Source organism: Rhinocladiella mackenziei, assembly GCF_000835555.1.
Source record: "Rhinocladiella mackenziei CBS 650.93 unplaced genomic scaffold supercont1.1, whole genome shotgun sequence".
In the NCBI taxonomy this organism is placed as follows: domain Eukaryota; kingdom Fungi; phylum Ascomycota; class Eurotiomycetes; order Chaetothyriales; family Herpotrichiellaceae; genus Rhinocladiella; species Rhinocladiella mackenziei.
The window spans coordinates 3,103,081-3,120,440 of record NW_013550604.1 but is presented as its reverse complement, the minus strand read 5'-3'; the positions used below and the strand labels follow the sequence as shown (position 1 = coordinate 3,120,440).

General features: G+C 49.3%; 7 protein-coding genes across 7 annotated transcripts; 1 reads left to right on the top strand and 6 right to left on the bottom strand.

The window, feature by feature from the left end:
* Positions 1–146: 146 nt before the first annotated feature.
* Positions 147–3,091, bottom strand: Z518_01093 (uncharacterized protein; the record flags this gene model as incomplete). Its single annotated transcript, XM_013421694.1, has 2 exons — positions 147–2,821; positions 2,875–3,091. The coding sequence occupies 2 exons, from the start codon at positions 3,089–3,091 to the stop codon at positions 147–149; spliced, it is 2,892 nt and encodes a 963-aa protein (XP_013277148.1).
* Positions 3,092–3,771: 680 nt separating this feature from the next.
* On the bottom strand, positions 3,772–6,260 carry Z518_01092 (uncharacterized protein; the record flags this gene model as incomplete). Its single annotated transcript, XM_013421693.1, has 5 exons — positions 3,772–3,903; positions 3,935–4,769; positions 4,816–5,045; positions 5,089–5,909; positions 5,960–6,260. The coding sequence occupies 5 exons, from the start codon at positions 6,258–6,260 to the stop codon at positions 3,772–3,774; spliced, it is 2,319 nt and encodes a 772-aa protein (XP_013277147.1).
* Positions 6,261–6,876: 616 nt separating this feature from the next.
* On the bottom strand, positions 6,877–7,254 carry Z518_01091 (uncharacterized protein; the record flags this gene model as incomplete). Its single annotated transcript, XM_013421692.1, has 1 exon — positions 6,877–7,254. One exon carries the CDS (start codon positions 7,252–7,254, stop codon positions 6,877–6,879), a length of 378 nt encoding a protein of 125 aa, XP_013277146.1.
* Positions 7,255–8,488: 1,234 nt separating this feature from the next.
* Positions 8,489–9,284, top strand: Z518_01090 (uncharacterized protein; the record flags this gene model as incomplete). Its single annotated transcript, XM_013421691.1, has 2 exons — positions 8,489–8,827; positions 8,946–9,284. The coding sequence occupies 2 exons, from the start codon at positions 8,489–8,491 to the stop codon at positions 9,282–9,284; spliced, it is 678 nt and encodes a 225-aa protein (XP_013277145.1).
* Positions 9,285–10,656: 1,372 nt separating this feature from the next.
* Z518_01089 (uncharacterized protein) lies at positions 10,657–12,579 on the bottom strand (the record flags this gene model as incomplete). Its single annotated transcript, XM_013421690.1, has 3 exons — positions 10,657–10,845; positions 10,952–12,126; positions 12,192–12,579. 3 exons carry the CDS (start codon positions 12,577–12,579, stop codon positions 10,657–10,659), a joined length of 1,752 nt encoding a protein of 583 aa, XP_013277144.1.
* Positions 12,580–13,127: 548 nt separating this feature from the next.
* Positions 13,128–14,615, bottom strand: Z518_01088 (uncharacterized protein; the record flags this gene model as incomplete). Its single annotated transcript, XM_013421689.1, has 1 exon — positions 13,128–14,615. One exon carries the CDS (start codon positions 14,613–14,615, stop codon positions 13,128–13,130), a length of 1,488 nt encoding a protein of 495 aa, XP_013277143.1.
* Positions 14,616–14,824: 209 nt separating this feature from the next.
* Z518_01087 (uncharacterized protein) lies at positions 14,825–17,040 on the bottom strand (the record flags this gene model as incomplete). Its single annotated transcript, XM_013421688.1, has 5 exons — positions 14,825–14,927; positions 15,447–15,478; positions 15,534–15,658; positions 15,708–16,749; positions 16,804–17,040. 5 exons carry the CDS (start codon positions 17,038–17,040, stop codon positions 14,825–14,827), a joined length of 1,539 nt encoding a protein of 512 aa, XP_013277142.1.
* Positions 17,041–17,360: the final 320 nt, after the last annotated feature.

Sequence of the window (17,360 nt, the reverse complement as noted above, 5' to 3'; positions counted from 1 at the left end):
CCGATATAGTCACTGCCTAATCCGGCCGACCTGTCGCCCCCCAGAATTCTTGACAACCCACAAAGATTCCACTGCGGCTGACGGCTTGAGGCGCATCCATTCATACATCTATAAGCCATTATGTAAACGGATTAAGCTGCTTCCCGTCAAACAGACCATGCCCCTACATCGTCCTCTTGATGGATGAATGGCTCGTCAATCTGTTTAATACCCAGGTCTCCACACAAGATGCACTGTTCAGCTACCAGTCCATCTAGTTCTTGGACCAATTTCTGTCGTTGCACGCCTACCGTCAACCCCTGATTGACCTCAGTTTGCAGATCCTTGATCCGTTTTCTTTTGCTGGACCCGGCACTCTCCAATACCCTCTTGCCCAGGCAGTCGCTGTGGAAGGCATGCTGACATGGGAACACGAAAAATTGTCGGCTCAGAACAGGTAGGGTGCAAATCCAGCATCGTTCTCCTGGTTCCACAATGGCATATCGATGGTCCAGGGCGGCAATTTCGGCTTTGATTTGTTCGGCCGTATGTTGGGACACATCCATCTCTTGCTTCAGACTGTCGATATGTCGGGAATATTCCTCCAGGGCTTCACAAATCTCTTCTTTGAAATCGTCAATCACCACAAAGTCGGGAAAGAACGGGATCAGATCTTCGATTTTGAGGAGTTCGCATCGCTTTAGAAAACTGATGGCTTCTTTGATCGATGCCGCCTCCTGGATCTTCTTCTCCGCAATCAATAACCACAATCTCTTCCTCGCCTTGTCCTTTCCTTCCAGCCGATCGGCCACGATGGCCGCGAGGTCAATATCATCATGCTGCAGAGCCAGTTCCACCGCTTGTTGATACTGTCCCATTGCGCTGTATATATGCACACAGGATTGCACCCGGTCATGTTGAATGCAAAGCCTCAATGCAAAATCAGCATCATATAATGGAGGAGAGGGCTGACTCTCAAGGTATGACAGCAGTGGACTTTCTGAAGGTGACGGATGTGAGGCCATGATGGAAATCAGCGCATTATGCACCGAGGCCGGGACTTCGAAATTATTCGTCACCACAAAATTCAGATATCGCACCGCCTGATTCTGGCTCAAAGGCACGTTCGCGTTCTCGTTGTAGCTCAGGAGTGCTGGAATCATTCGTTGGGCGTCAATGTTACTTCTTCGCATGAGAAGTTCCACCAACCCGGTGGCCACGTGAGTCATGAGGACGTTGCTGTACCGATAGAATGTTTCCGGGTTGCTTTGCTTATTCAGCACCGAAAGGGCTTCCGTCCATTTTTCTCGTTGAACCCAATACGACAAAACATAGTCATAATCGGTGACGGTGTTGGCAAAAAAGAGAAGTTCTTCTTCTCTGTCGTGACTGGATATCACTTCATACACGGTTTTGGCATCCAAATCCGATTTGTGTTTCGTGACAAACTCTTGAAATTCTTCTCGCGTCCTTTCCAAATCCTGTTTCGCTCCACCAGCGTCGGTGTTCTCCAACAATTCAGCTTTGGTGGCCACCATGTCGTCCAGAGTATTGAGCTTCGCCATGAAGATTTGAATGAGCCAGGTGGCTATCAAGACCCGCTGCATGATGGACGATTTCTTGTATGATCCCAATTTGGCCATCAAGTATTTTCTCAATGCGTCTTCTTGGCCATGGTCGATTAATGAGAGGCACACGTCTTCGAATGCTTTACTGCTCTTCCCCCACACACTGGCTGCCTCCCAATATTGCCCTTTGCTCGACAAATAGTCTCCCGAAGCAGTGGCGACCGAGTCTTTTTGTGCGACTCCCTTGGCATATCGGAGAGCGGCATCGTAATCTTGGTTTTGCAGCATGATCCTCCAAATGTCTCGTTCTTCATCATTGGCAACCACCTCAAAGATCTCGTGACTGGTGAACAGCCAGTACGTGTTCTTTTTCTGATCCGCCACCAGTCCAAGTGCACTCTGTCCCGGTTCCAACACTGCCTGATCGTAGACGACACGGCCATTCAGACGGTTGACAGCAACGATGCGCCCCTCGGCGAGCGCCAAAACATGCCACTGCGATAGGATCGCCGACGCAATGGGATCTTGAATCAGTTTTCGTCCGCCCCGAGCAGATATCGTCTCCGGAAAGACCGACCGAGGATGGAGTTTGGCTTCACGGAAGATTTTGGAACCAAGATTAGATGATGCTGGAGATGTCAATAGTTTGCCGGTGAAAACCCCTTGTGAATATAACCACGCAAAACTTCGATCGGAGTCCGTTCCGGATTCCGGGGATTCAGGCGAAACGGAGAAAGAAGATGGTGCCGTCGCCGACGCTCCAGTGGTATCATGGGTGATGGGTGCTTCTTTGGAAAACAGGTCGGCATAGATGGAGGCTGAACCTTCTTTCCCTCGTCCACCTGATTTGCCTATCCAGTGACATAGTCTGGAGCGGGAAGCCACAATTACCCTTCGCACATCAGGTTTCCCATCAATGGTCTCGGCCCAAAGTCCGGTGACGGCACCATCGGGTATCTTCCATACATGTGCAGAATACCGTTCTTCTCGACGGTAGAATTCGGTAGCGGGTTCAATATATATCTCGTAGACATTGCCGTCGACGGCTCCAATGAGGATTTCCCGTGTCGAGGCTGTCGGTTGAGAGGGATTCCACGCGACCGATTCAATGGATATTCCTTTTAATCGCGACAGAGCTTTGGGTTGCTTGGACTGGCTGTGGAGGTAGAAATTCTCCCCCAGAGTAGTGCTGATGATAAGATGGGAAGCGGAGGGGTCGAGGAACATGCGTCGTATGAGGCCGACCTCGCTGGTCTTCTTGGGGAGGTCGACATCTGCGCATTGCTCAAATTAGCTGCGTCACTACAAGTGGGGTCCAGAAACAAACCATCAATGTCTGAAGGACTTTCCAAATCTATACGTAGAATTCGTCCAGTAGCAAGGGCAAGAATTAAGACATTGTTGGCAACCTGACCAGCAACAAAGTCGGAGGCGATGTTGAACTGCAGTTGAACGCGTTCAACATTGAAGATGGGTAAGGTAGTTTCCACTCCCCCTTGGGCTAGGCCCCGAGCAACATATCCTTCGTCCAGATCCAGCGCCATGGAGCGCGGTATGGAAATGGGTTCAGCGCATTGTGTGTTGGGTGGGTGAAATGTATTAGGCTGTCGAAGATTATGCACGGCTTGAGGCAGCAGTTGGAGTCTCACCCGGGGTTGCGGCGTCCTCGGTGCTGACACGTGACCAGACCATACGATGTTGCTCCTCCATCGGAGCTCTTACAATTACAGCTAGAATGCGGAAGAAAACCGATGCCCCGGACCTCAGAAAACGGAGGTCATCCCACAAACGTCTTGGCTCCAGCGCCCGCCGCTTTAATATCACCCACGTGACTAACCTACCGACTACGCTACATAATATTGTCACGGCTGTGAGCGGTAACCAGGAGTCTATTCAACTAGCTGGTGTCTATGCTACAGGACAAGTAAGCTAGAGGAAGGAGAAGGAGATGAGGAGTACTTGGTCAGACCCTTGAATTTTGCCCAGTGGGTCCCGGGCACCATCAGTAGCGAATGTTTATTTACTATGATACCAAGGACATCTTCCCATACAAAATAAACATTCACCAGGGCTAGCTACCGAGATCCACTGGCAAAATTCAAGGGTCCGACCAAGTAACAAGCTTTTCTATCGACCTCATCTTGAGATCGATGCGCCAGTATTGTTTTGTAAGTTCTTCTGTGACTTCTTGATGCGGGCCTGTGCTTCCTCTAGTGGCTTCGGGCTATGTTTCTTTGACTTCTTTGTGGCCCTTCGCTTGTGCTTGTGTGGCCTCTGCTTGCGCTTCCACCGCTCCCCCTTGTGCTTCCACGGCCTCCCCCTGTGCTTCCACGGTTTCCCCTTGTGCTCCCATGGCCTCCCTTTGTGCTTCCACGACGTCCCCTTACGCTTCCACTAGCGGCGGTTATTCGTTGGGTTGCTTTGGCGGCTTCGTACTTCTCCCAGATCTCAATGTTGACGTTCTTGATATGAATATAACGCTCGTTATGTTCGGGCACACCGCCAGAAGCCTGGTGATGTTTGTCGACAAGCTCTTCTGGGGTGATCCAGATGAACTCTGGCACCACGTCAAATTTGGTAAGTTTATCAGTCCACTCAGCGTATTTATTGAAGAATATCGCATGAGAGTCTGAGTGAGTGCGTGGTTCCACTGTGATCTGAAGTGGGAACATGAGCAACTTCGGTTTTCTTTTCTGAGTCTTGTTCTTGGTTGGCTTTTTCCCTTTGGTACTGTTCCCGGTGGGCTGTTCCTTTTGAGTATTCTTCTCCGTCTCCAATGACTCGATCAAGACAATCATACCATCAATGGCCTCAAAATTGTGTTTGCTAGGGCGATAAAGCACGGGTTTACCTATGATATTCGTTTCGATGCTGGACGAGTCTTCAAGGGTTCTAACATCCATAGGACTTCCAATTCCTGTGACAGAAGCTAAATCCTTCGAATTGATGGCTGTGAGGATAGCTTGCTCTATCATATGCCCAACGGCAGCATTGTTGTCTATAAACTTGTCCAACGAAGCCAGACAATCAGTGACGGTGAGTGGAAAGTTCAACTGACGAAGCTGATCTATTATAGCGTCGCGAACTAAACCACACGTAAGTCTTCCAATCCTGTCATCGTCGAGGTGGTAAAAGTACCGATGGTCGATTAGGTTGAGTCGCTGGATCCATCCATCTGGAATTCTTGTGTGGAGGCAGCATGCCTTCGCATATTGGCAATACCTGACAAGTCAATAATGCCTAGGATGTCAAATAAAGTTGAACATACCGATTCCATTCGTACGAGTCACCTTTGAACTTAGATCTGATTTCCTGCGCAAACCCAACAGCTTTATCAGAGATAGTGCGTAACTCGGGAATTTTCAACTCAATATTCTCACCCACCACGCACTTATCTAAGAGCAATGGGATGCAGCCTGTGACGTCTTCAATTTCATCCTTTGTGTAGTGTCCTCTCTGAAGATGGTTATGTCGTTTCCACCACTGATCCATTTCCGCCTAATCGAGTTAGTAGCTATATTGAGAATATGAGAGAACTTACCCTGCTCAGCCCACCATAGACGCGTAACACTCTGTCCTGGTTCTCTTTGTTAGACCGTGCAAGGTAGGTCGAATAATTTGCGGAGCAGCTGAAGACACTTTTCTTCCCGAAAGTGAAACTCATTATCCACTTAAATATGTTTTGGCCCCCTTTTTCCTCCATAGAGTTATCAATCTTCAAAGCGTTCATCTGATCAATGACAAAAATGACGTTTGTTTGGGACCGTAAGAAGGCTGTGATCTCCTCCTGATCGTTCAGGTTTATGATCTCTGAGGTGGCGACATCGTCGTCTGCCCAAGCAAACAGCATTGCTGCTTGGACGTAACTAACAGGATCCTGAAGCAACGTTCGGCAAGTCGGGATGTAGATAACACGTTCCCCCCGAGCAGCCAAATAGCAGACGAGGGCGGCTAGCATATGAGACTTTCCGTAGCCCTGGGTCCCGTAGAGCCAAAGGGCGGAGTGATTGCGACTATTCCGCACTTCGTTCAGCGTCTGGAAAAGTTCTTTAAACCTCATTCTTCCCAGGAATAACCAATTTCCGTTAGCCTCATTGTCCACCTTGAATCGAGTTGGTACCTCGAAACCGACAAATGGGAATGCAAGTGTGTCATTAAATTTGGGATCGGAGAATTGGTCGATGGCTCCGGAAAGAGGATCGACGGAGTTGGACTGCTGGATGGAAGAGTTGTGGATATTTGTAATCATTGTCGTGATTTGCTTCGTTTGTTCGCTCGCACGCTTAGCGAGCTCCGATAATGATTGTGCCAGACGTTTTTTTTTTGGTGTAATGGGCGACTCAGGTGTGCCTATTTTATTCCCTATAATTTTATTAGCTAGTTATCGTAAGCCAGGCTGAAGATGCTATTACTTTTCCTCTTTCGGCCGGCTATCTGGTTCGGTTGATTGTCTTTCTCTACCACACCAGTGACCTCCATCGCCAGATCCGCGAGCCTCTCGCTAGTCCCAATAGGCAGCTTGCATTTATTTTCGAAGAACCCCGCATCGCCAGCATGTTTCAAGAAGATAACTCCGTCGACGCGCGCCTTTTGTAATTTCTTGAGATCGTCACTCTTAAGCAGTTTTGGTTGCCTTTGTTGGATCCACTCGAGTAGGTCGTCCACATCACACTCTTTTATCTCCTCGATTGTTGGCTCTGCCTGGCTGGCCATGGTGGCTGATAGGACAGCGGGACGTAGGTAGAAGAGAGCACCCCAGCAGGCGTAGGAAGCGGGCGTAGGAAGCGGGTCTAGGAGTGGCGGTAGGGCAAGTGAGTGGAAAAAGGCGCAACGGCCAACTAGTAGACGATATTATAGAAAAGCTTTTGTTAGAGAGGAAGAGTGGTGTTTGACAAAAGCGCGCCCGTCGCGCAGGCAACGCACGGGCAGGCGGTGAAGGCAGCCAAGCCCGCCTTACCGTACAGGGCAACTCACAGGCACTCACTTTACATGCTCTATCCGCAATCTGAACAAGCTCGATGCCGAATCTCTCGCCAAAACGGTACATAACCCAGGGATGAACATATGTCAATCATGGCCTTCGCAAGCAAATCATCCATTTCCATTCAAGTGGAGTAATGACTGGCCTTTTATGGTGTCTGTTAACTTTTTGATCGCTCCCCAAAGTACATTCTCAGCAATTGCATCTTCAATCAGCGACGAGGTGTTGTCTGACAATCTTCCTCATTTCAATGTCTTCATGCACATTGTGTCAATTTAGTGAGATGATTCCCTTTTATCTTTTCCCGTCCCCCCCCCCCCAATTCCTGACATCGCGGCCTGATATGTTCTATTCTTTCCCAGTTTTCTCCACACTCTCCTCGAATTCCAATGCTTCCTCCACAATCTCATCCGTTATTCCAGGCAATGTCACGTCTGGCAAATGCTTGCTGTGACTTTCTCGATGTGTAGCAGGACCATCCATGAATTTGTGTGCTTTCTCGGTGAGGTCGTCACTCAAACCGGGACCGGAGGCTTTGGAGGCCTGCATAAAATCGTGGGCAGCTTTAGCAGCTTCATCAGTGATTCCACTGCTCGATCGTCGAATAGCGCCGGCCATGAAGTCATGGGCGGATTTTGCTGCATCATCGGATATGCCGCTGCTAGAGCGACGATGGCTGGAGCCTGTCGGAGCAGCTGTTACGGGGATACCTTGTTTGGTAGCCATGAGAGTGATGATTTCAGTATCGCAACTTGCTAGATTGTCAGTTAGAATAGCTTTGGTCTCTTTTGATGGAAGATCAGCTCGTTATAAGAGGTCTGAAGTCATCTGTGCTTCCCATGTGTGATGTCTTGAGGGGTCGCGTGCCTGGTTCGAGGTGGGGTTTCGCAACCTCCCAAAGGGTTCGAGCGACGTGACGTTAGAGAAGCATGGGCTGATTCGCCGAGTCGACGTCAGGAGACATTCTCGATCGATCCATGCCCAGAATGTGAGAATGCTAATACGAGGTGAGCTTGGGCCAGACACATCTGCCCACCAGGAGCTTGAAAAGCTGAGTTTGGCATCAGACATGACCTTAGGATTTGTCGCCGGCAATATCGTGACCACTCCATTGGAGGTAGCCAAGATCAGGAGTCTCGAGAATGAACAGCTACAGGATGTGACCTATGCTTGACTCTGTCTGGCAGGGCTCCACTTGACCTCTAGCTGGTGACGAGCTGTTGGGGGACGAGCGCAACCAGGCTGAAAGGAAAAGGGGCATCCTCCCCTACAAGGAGGACCAACCCTTCGGTAAAAACGGCATATAGAGCACATGCTTGACTTACAGAATGTCAATTGACCTTTATCTGACATATGAATAGACCACTGCAATACCAAGACTGATAGAGACGCCAAATCCGGGCACCCTGTTTGAATCTCCGAACGATGCCCGGGGATGAATTGCCGGTTCCTATTTCCTCCATCGATATCACCCGGGGAACTATCCCTTCACGGCGAATATATGACAAAAGAGGCCGCAGACTGAGGTTTACCATTGTCACTCGCCTCTCCCAATATATATCTTGACGAAAAAAGCTGGGCCCAAAGTGCCCCGGCTCCTTTACCTAGCTGGCCCCACGGAGTCTGTACTCCGTAATTAAGCGAGGGGCGACCAAACGCCTCTGCCTCTCCCATGATACAAACAGCGACGAATGATATGGTACAGTACGAATACATAAGTCAACTTTATTTTCCTTTTTCTTTCCGTTTCTTAACTTGCTTTACCACAGACCATCCAACAAGGAGTCGGATCCCACCTGAACGTGCTTATGTGCCTATCGTAACGTCTCCTCGCATAGAGACCGGGCTGCAATACTGAACGAAATCTATTACCGCTCCAATTCAAATGTATTCCACAGCCTTGCGAGAGATGCACACTAAATCCTCGTCGTCTAGCGGGACAGCCACACCATCATCCACCATGTCCTCCGACACTACTACTACCACTACTTCCGCCAGCTCCCTATCAAAAATCCTCAACTCCACTCCTAACCGTCCCCATCTTGATTTCTCCTCTCTCCAAGCTCTATTCCCACACTCACAAGCCACCCCGGAACCCTCCCCGCTATGGTACGTCCTAACCACGGCCGTCCTGTTGTCTTTCCACAAGGAGAAACTCATCGGCGAATTATGGACGTATCTCGCTACGAACATTGAGAATGACGAAAGCCAGGACCACCATCAAGAACACTTACTTCCTGCGGCAAGACGTATCCGCGAAGCATGTCTCAAAGCCAGTACGCTCGTCGGATTTCCTCGAGTAAGTGTATTCCTGACCCATTCCCCAGCTTACCTACCGTAACCTTGTCCATCCCCTTCGATTCCTCGTCCCTATAGATCTCTTCATTCACTCAAAGTCTAAATTGATCAACCAAAAGGCAATCAATGCACTCACATCACTGAATTCCTCAATCTCGCACACCCACCCATCCCTCTCCATGATTTTGTCATCGGACCAATCCCTCCGCTCGTCACTCAGCACCTCCGAGAAGTCCGCCCGCGGCATGGCCCTCTTCACTCAGATTTACCAACAACACACATCCCGAGTGTTGGATGCCATGGACGCCGCGTCGGGTGGCGACCTGACGCACTTCGCTATCAATTGCATCTACGGCGAGTTATTGAGCGAGGACCGCGTGATTGGTGCCCTGGAAACAGGTTTATTGGAGTTCGCCTGCTGTTTGGCGGATGGGTGTGGACCACAGGCGAAAGGGTGAGTGGAATTTAGCTGTTCGGATCTAATTTTTTTTTTTTTTTTTTTTTTTGGTGAAAAAAAAAAAAAAAATAAAAAAAAGGAAAAAAATTCCTGGCTTCAATTTCTCATATTGGACATTGCAGGGAATATGCTAACGATTGCTCCATTGTTTATAGGCATTTCTTCGGCTCTATCAATTTGGGCGCAAGTATTGAGACGCTCCGCGCTACGGTTCAACTTACAGAAGCCCTCGCGCGGCAACTAGATGTGTCTTGTGCGTGGAAGGCTATACCTCAAAGTGATGACTTTCGATTCATGGAGAGACTTTCGCTCCGATGACGCGATGCGACGAAATGGGCCCATCTCGGATGCCTAATCATGACTGCTCGGAAAAGGGGAAGCGGAGTTTGAGCAAGCTGACTGAAAAGATGAGAATCTTCTACCTCAAGGCATTCACTTCTGTGCAACTCCTCTCCCCTATTTTACTCTTTCCGATGTACAGCATCACGCGAGCACGATGCATATGGTGTATATCCAATGAAGCTGGAGCAGGGACGAGAAAGTCCACATCTCACATCGGAAGAGGGCATTTGAGGAGAGTGTCGGCGATAAATTTTATTCCGAAGACGTTATACGTGGACATCCTATTACACGGTATCACGCAGGCTTCCTCTTCCGTCTTTACACGCATAAGCCAAGTCACCGAAGACACGGTCTCGGATTATTGGAATGACGATCTTTTGTGGCATGCGTTTCGAAGTTTGAGGCCTAGAGTCGTCCAGTGCCATGGCCCATATAGGTGTAACATGTTCTCTGTGACCGGGAATTAGGGGACATGGCGCTGCTGCCTTATTCTCAAATTAGATCCATTCCATAATCTGATCTGCATTCTTTCGAGGTTATTTCTTCATGCTCAGAACATAGTTACGCTATACAGCCACGCTTAGGAACCAAGTAAATGTAATACTTATTCTCATAGCAGAGCAGAGATACTATCATCTGTGAACTATTTGGCATGTCGAATTTTGAGCTTTGCATTGCATCGATACGCCCAATGCCCCGATTCATGCCCGGACAAAGAGGGAGAGAAATGGGAAGTGTTTTTGGGGTGGAGAGGAATAGGAGAGAGAAATGGAAAGGGGAGAGACGATGGTCATTGGTCGTTGTACTTGTTATTGCCTTGGGTCATCCTCAATGAACTTGTCCTGTTCATAAAGCACCTATTTCCTCTGGGCCCCTTGGCATTTTCTCCTTTTTTGCCTTGTAATGTAGATGTAGATGTAGATTACGAAGCATTTCACCTCATCTATTAAGTTCATCTCTCCTCAGTCAGCTTCAGTTCACAAGCCTAAGAGCGAGCACGAAAAGCGTCAAAGTGGGGAAGAGATTGATTCTTACAGCTTCGGCCCAAAGTGCTTCTTAATGATCTGTTTCTTATCAACTTTCCCCATGGCGTTGCGCTCGATGGAATCTGCGACTTTCAATATCGTGGGCATCTTATATGGAGCCATGTCTTCTCTGAGGCAGGTGCGGAGCGTGGCGAGGTCGAGGTCGGGATCTGACCTGGGTGAAGTCGCATGAGCCTAAAATGCCCATTACAAACTATCAGTTAGTCGGGATTGATTCCTGTAGAAATGAAAATAAACAAAGGCGGCCAGGTTCAGGTCGTTTGCAGAAGGCAGAACTTACACGGTCCTTCATCTTCATTTTCACGATGGCAGCAACTCTCTGGCCCCAGTCGGCATCATTGACACCCACCACCACAACTTCATCCACGATGCTACATAGTCTTGCGTTGCCCAGAATCTTCTTTTCCACTTCAAGAGCTGAAATCTTGTATCCACCGCTCTTAATCAGGTCCACACTCTCGCGACCGAGGATAAAGTACGCACCACCGGCGTCTCGCCTGGCAACATCGCCAGTCTTGAACCAGCCGTCCTGTGTAAACGACTCGGCCGTTGCGCTCGGTTGTCGAAAGTACTCAGCGAACAGATTTGGACCTTTGATTTCGAGGAGCCCAGCGGCTTCCTCGTTTCCTGAGAGCGTGATGATCTTCGAAGTTTCAGGATCGACCAGACGAACTTGCACGTCAGGCAAGGGCCACCCCACGCTGCCGTCGATGCGTTTGTTGCTGTCCAACCCACAGCTCAACGCCATGCCTACCTCTGTCATACCGTAGCGCTCGAGTAATTCGTGGCCCGTGATCTCATGGAAGTTGCGTTTTATGGACACCGGAAGAGCGGCCGATCCGCTTACCACGAGACGCAGGGATTTTGCGCCTTCTCGCGCAACGGACTCAAATGGGTCACCGCGAATACGTGTGTCGAAGTACTCGATCAAGCGTGCATAGACCGTTGGGACGGCCATGAACATGGTTGAGGAGCCCTTCTCGGACCACCTGTCCCAGACGATTTTGGGGTCGAACGTCGAATGCATTTCCACGGTCCCGCCGGCGAGTAAGGTTGCGGTGAGTCCATTAACTATGCCGTGGACGTGGTGTAAGGGAAGCACGTGGATCAAGTGGTCGGCACGACTGTAGCCCCAAGCTTCGACCAAACTGCGCGTTTGGAAAGTTGTGGCTGAGTGGGTGGTGACGCATCCTTTCGGTCTGGACGTCGTGCCAGATGTGTAGATCATCATGGCACGACGAGACAAAGGAAACGAGGCGCTGAATCTAGGAAGTGTCAATGACATGGATTTGGTGGTCGGAAGTTTCGGAACTGGAGTCATGACCATAATTGGGGTTTCTGGTCTTCGCGCTCGGAGACCGCCTTTCAATTTTTGGAATGATGGGTAGAGAATGATTAGAGAGGGATCCGAGTCGGATATTGTGTGTTGGAGTTCTTTGATCGGGTGAGAAGTGCCTGCATCCATATATTAGTTGGTCAGATCAAGAAGAGCCTTTTGGTTCCAATATATCCGTTCATACATAACGGAACACAGATTGCGCCAGCTGCCCAAATGGCCCATTGTACAACCACGTAATCGTATCCTGGAGGCACCAGATATGCAACTCTTGGTTCCTCGGAGGGCAATATTGACGGATCGTTGGACGACCGCAGAAGCTTTTGTATCTCCGTCATGAACATCGCAGCATCATTCAAGAGCTGCGGATAGGTAAAAGTCTCGTTTCGGCTCGTGTCAATGATAGCGGCCTTGTTTGGAACCGTGAGCGCATGGGATCTGGCTTCGAGGAACAATGGTATGCCTGGAAGCGAGACTTCATCCTTGACGGTGTCTCTTGGTGTGCCTGGCTGATAGCCGAGTGATGGGGGACTACCCCGTGCATTTGATGGAGGAGAGACTTTGGTTGTCATGGCGAATGGTGTGATTTTTCTTTCTGTCAATACTATAAAATGTTAATGTCATTATTCTGAAAGGTTGGCATCACGACGACATGTTTAAGCACTTTATCCCACCAGCTCTGAGATTCTGCAAATGCATATCCTGCCATCCAGCCTGACTTAGGGTCTTTACCGGGTGGATGCGGCACCAAGATGTCCACATCCCTGGGACGGTCATTTTTCCCAAAAAGATATGTCCGGATATGTACCAATTCTCAAGAAAATCCCCATGGAGGATAGTCTCATATGCGTCGGAAGATCGAATGCTCGACCGTAATGTTTTCCCTTGTCCGCTTGTGTTCTCTCGACCATCTGCCCGAGCCCTGCGCCAACACAGATCGAAAGAATAAATTTGTTGATGGAGAAATCGTAATGAATTGCTGCAAGAGAGCATATTTGCGTTGATTCACAAAACCTAGCTCTTTCGTAAAAGGTGATGGGACTCCTGCTCTGTAGATTTCTTCTGAGCAACATACCGGTCAAACGTATTGGATCACAAACTGCCACCGGTACCCATTTTCTCAGCTTTGATCGAATAGGCATCCCAGCCCGTCATTCCATTGGTCACTGAAAATTCCTCCAGCGTCGACATTCTTGCTCATCTCCAGTCTCCGTTCCTCTTTCCTTTGCTGTCTTTGATCGTAGTCCACCTGACACCCATGACACCATCGATCTCTCGGCATGGGTCCTTCATCCGCCAGTCCGAGGATATATGCTCGCCGAGGACAATTAGGAACCCAACAAGACGAACATCGAACTTGTCGTCGACTCTTGGGTAGCGGATTCAGATCTGCCGCCCGCCATGCTGAGTCTGTGGCAGACTTGGACCCGACACTTCGTTGCCTGGCTTTCTGATGTCCTTTGCTGTCTTTCCATTCGACCAATGCAGCTTTTCGATCTGAGAAACTGCCACCCCATGTGACACCCAGTCGGGGAGCCCACCATTTCCTCGGTCTTCTCTCGCGATTGCCCACGCGTTGTCTCCATTTTGCTTCCCGATGAATTCGCCAGGCATCAATCATGGCGGCAATCTTCCTTTCGACTCCATCGAAATCAACCAGATCCTCCTCTCGTCGTCTCTTCTCTTCTAATTCGAAGCACGTAGCGCATCCCCACCACAGTTCGAATGTACAACTGCCGCATTCAGAGCAAACCCCAATTTCTTCGTCGGCATTCACCAGACTTCGGCCTTCGAGAGCCCATCGACGGATTCGTTTGCCTTTGCTCAGTTTTCTCACGGTATCACTCTTCTTTACCCAGTTTTCCTTCCACCATTGCCCCTCGATATCACGATACCGGCGCATACAGTCCTTGCACATTCGGTCTTGGGCCAATTTGGCCCCTAAACCTGTTCCTCGATTGCTCATTCTCTCAACGAAGCACCATAAAGGCTTGACTTCCAGACATCCGTAGCATCTGAGCTCCTGGGCAGGACGTTCAATTATCCTTAGATCAAAAGCGGCGTACAGCAAGTCCCAGAGATGTCCAAAGCGCTGGCGGGGGTAAATTGTCCTAAATTCGCGATATTGCTGAGCCTCATTATCGAGACACTTCTGGATGAATTTGGATCGAATCCGACGGATGAGATCCGGAGTCAGAAGGTCGTGAAATGTCCGACATGTTTGTCGAAGAGCGAGTAATGTGTCAAAGTCCAAGTACTGCGTAGCAAGATGGTAGTGTAGGTCTTGAGGCAAAACAGAGAGGAAGGGACCTTGCCGATCTCGTTGATTCCGAACGCCACGTGATCTATTCATGGACGAAGCGGCCGACATGGAGTTATGCTGCTGTTCAAGGTTAAACATCAGAGAGGTGAATCCCAGGAGGGATGTCGACGCCGGGATACGGGCCTGGGATTGCTCTGAGATATCAATTTGGGGACACTCCTTCCCGTCTGGTGCGTTATTGTTGAGTCCGGAGCAATCGCCATTTGTGAGACGTGATGCCGATTTTGATGGTGGATACCGATGCTGTAGATGGGATTCATCTGTGTGATGTGTTCGCTCCGTCATCCTTCACGTTGAGCGCATTCGGCGGGAGGTTGACGGTATAGGTTAGATTAAAGCAGATTTGGTGGAAAGGCGATCGAAATCCGGGGAATGTTATGAACACCACGTCAGGCTGGGTGCAACAACTTCTGTTGCCCGGTAATTGATGAATCAGACTGATGGCCGCCCGGTGTTGCATATGAGTGGCAACGTCGGGCTGAAAGGCAACACCACTAGCGTTGTACTAAACACGCCAACTCCCCGTTTCGGGCTGGATAAGGAGTCTGACCGGTGTCCTTGAGCCGCGACGGATCTTTCGCAGAGGATTCAAGGATTCTGTATGGTTCAGTCAGACCAAGTTGTCGTCTTTGTTAGCGATGCGAATCGAGATGAGATGAGGCTGGTTCAAGGTGCAAAGTGGGGAGGAGGGCCGAGCGTGCTTGAATCCGGAGGCGGGCGGCGTCGCACAATTAAAAGGGCGATTAGGCTTGAATGGACTCCATTCGGATGGACTCAACACCTTTGTTGGCAAGGACAAGGTTTCAGATTCTTCGGCGAATAAGATACACGTTTTGATGGTTGGCGTGGAGGAGGGCCCGAGTCACCTGCGAAAGGCTGCGCGCCACGAGCACGTCCCCACACATTGGGTTCCAACAAAAGGAATTTCCACGCGCTCTGCCATCAACTGAATCGCTGCCCAAGCCAGATGCTTTTTTACAAGTACACAAACAAGACACATTGTATCCCAAACGTCTAGATCCTGGTTTCCAGCTTCTCTTCAATCGTGGTATGAAAATTATCACCAAGCGAGATACTTTAAACAAATCACCTGGAAGTCCAGCGGATTGTATTTACATCATCGCCATCAATGAGTTTTGCGCATATGCCTTGCGAGTAGTTAGCTTGATGTTGTCATGTTGATGTTCGGTTTCCATCTCTTACCATAGGCTTGATATCCGGATGCGGTACTGCCTCGAATTGGTGGTATTCGAGCTTCAATTCGGGTCCGATATTGATGTAAGCACCTTTGTTCTCCGTCGTATCGCAGTATTTCGGTGCAGAGAAAACTATGGACAAGTTAGGCGCGGTCATCCCGATATGACTCTTTCAACTCACCGGTGATGCATTTCCCATCGTGCTCAACTTCGTACCCATCCATTCTCACCTCGTGACTTCGAATCACAGCCTCCAGTCCATTGTTTTCGCAGAATTTCTTCGTCACGTCTGGACCAAACTGTAATCCAACACCTCTCTTGCTGGGTCCTCGTCCGTTCTGAGGTTGAGGATCGGTCCACAGCATTTCCATCATCAAACCTTGCTGTCCAGGTTGCCGTTGAACATGTCTGTCCAGTTTCCGGATATCATCCAGTGAGATTGTGTCGTCGGAAAACAAACCACCATGTAACGTGAGGTATTTCTTGCTGATTAATGTTGCCAAAGGAAGGGCTGAGAATGACTCGGAGAACAGCTTGAATGTCTTCTCGTTGTATTTGGCCTTGCATTCACCTTCGAACCCATAGACCCGATTCATGTCGTCGGTTTCATGGTTGCCTCGATTCAGGAAGAAGGACTTAGGTCGTAACCATTTGTACGCATACAGTAGCAGTGCAATTTCTGTTGACCACGATCCACGATCCACGAAATCGCCATTAAATAAGTATGCATGTTTGTCCGCAGGATAGCCATTCAGCCGGAAGATCTCCAACAAATCGAAAAATTGTCCGTGTGTATCTCCGCAAACTGTCAGTTTCGTGTCTGGGGCCACTTCCATCTCCACCAGTGTTGGCTCGTCGTACACAATATCTCGAACCGCCTTGATGATCTGGAATACGTATTTCTTGTGGATCTTCTTGCCATTTTTGAAGCGCTCAGTCATGTCATCAATGAATTCTTGCGTCATCTCGTCTTGCAGTCGAACGCCATCATATGTTTGGTCGACCTCTATTGAGTCCAAGTCGAGTCCTTCAAACGCCGACGGAGGATCTTTTACTTCGATCGCCTTTAAAAATTGTATTTTCTTGACCAGCTTTTCACATTCCGCAAGTTTTAATCTCGCTTCCTTGTTGTTGGGTTCTTTTCTGACGACGGTCTTGAAGTCTCGGAGAGCATCTTGAGAATTCAGTATGGCAGTGTTGGCAATCGCTCGTCTCCAATACGCCTAGCACACACATGTCAGGAAAACAGAGAAGCCCGTACTTCAGCATCGACGAACCTTGATGTAATTTTTGTCGAGTTCAAGAGCCTTGGTGGCATCAGCAATGGCATAGCCGTATGCCTCGAGCTTGATGTTTGCCTGAGCTCGATTGCAATAGAATGAGGGATCAGAGTCGTGCTTTTCTATTGCCTTGGTATAGTAGTCAATAGCAGTTGGCCAGTCATGTTCGGAAAAGGCCTTGTTGCCTTTGACCTTGAGTGCTGTGGCGGCGGCTCGATCGGCAGTTGAAGTCATGGCAAGGGAATTTTTGAGGCCCTAGCGGAGTTTTTTGGAGAGAGAGGAAATGTGGGAGACGATGGCAGGTGTGTTATCGAATCATTCCGGAGTTTTGGGTGACTGGGGGAGAGAATACGGTGGTCGAGTGTTCAATTGCCCAGTCTTTTGGGGGCGCCGAAAGTTCTCGATGGACTTAGTTTAAGGCTCCTAACCTAGTTGCGACAAGTAGTTTTGTGCCTTGCCTGCGCCCTTTGGTGGTTGGGCAGCATTATTCAAGTCTGGAGAAGGATCTCCGCTAACGCCAGATCTGCCGAAAGCTTAATCGTCAGATTTCTTGA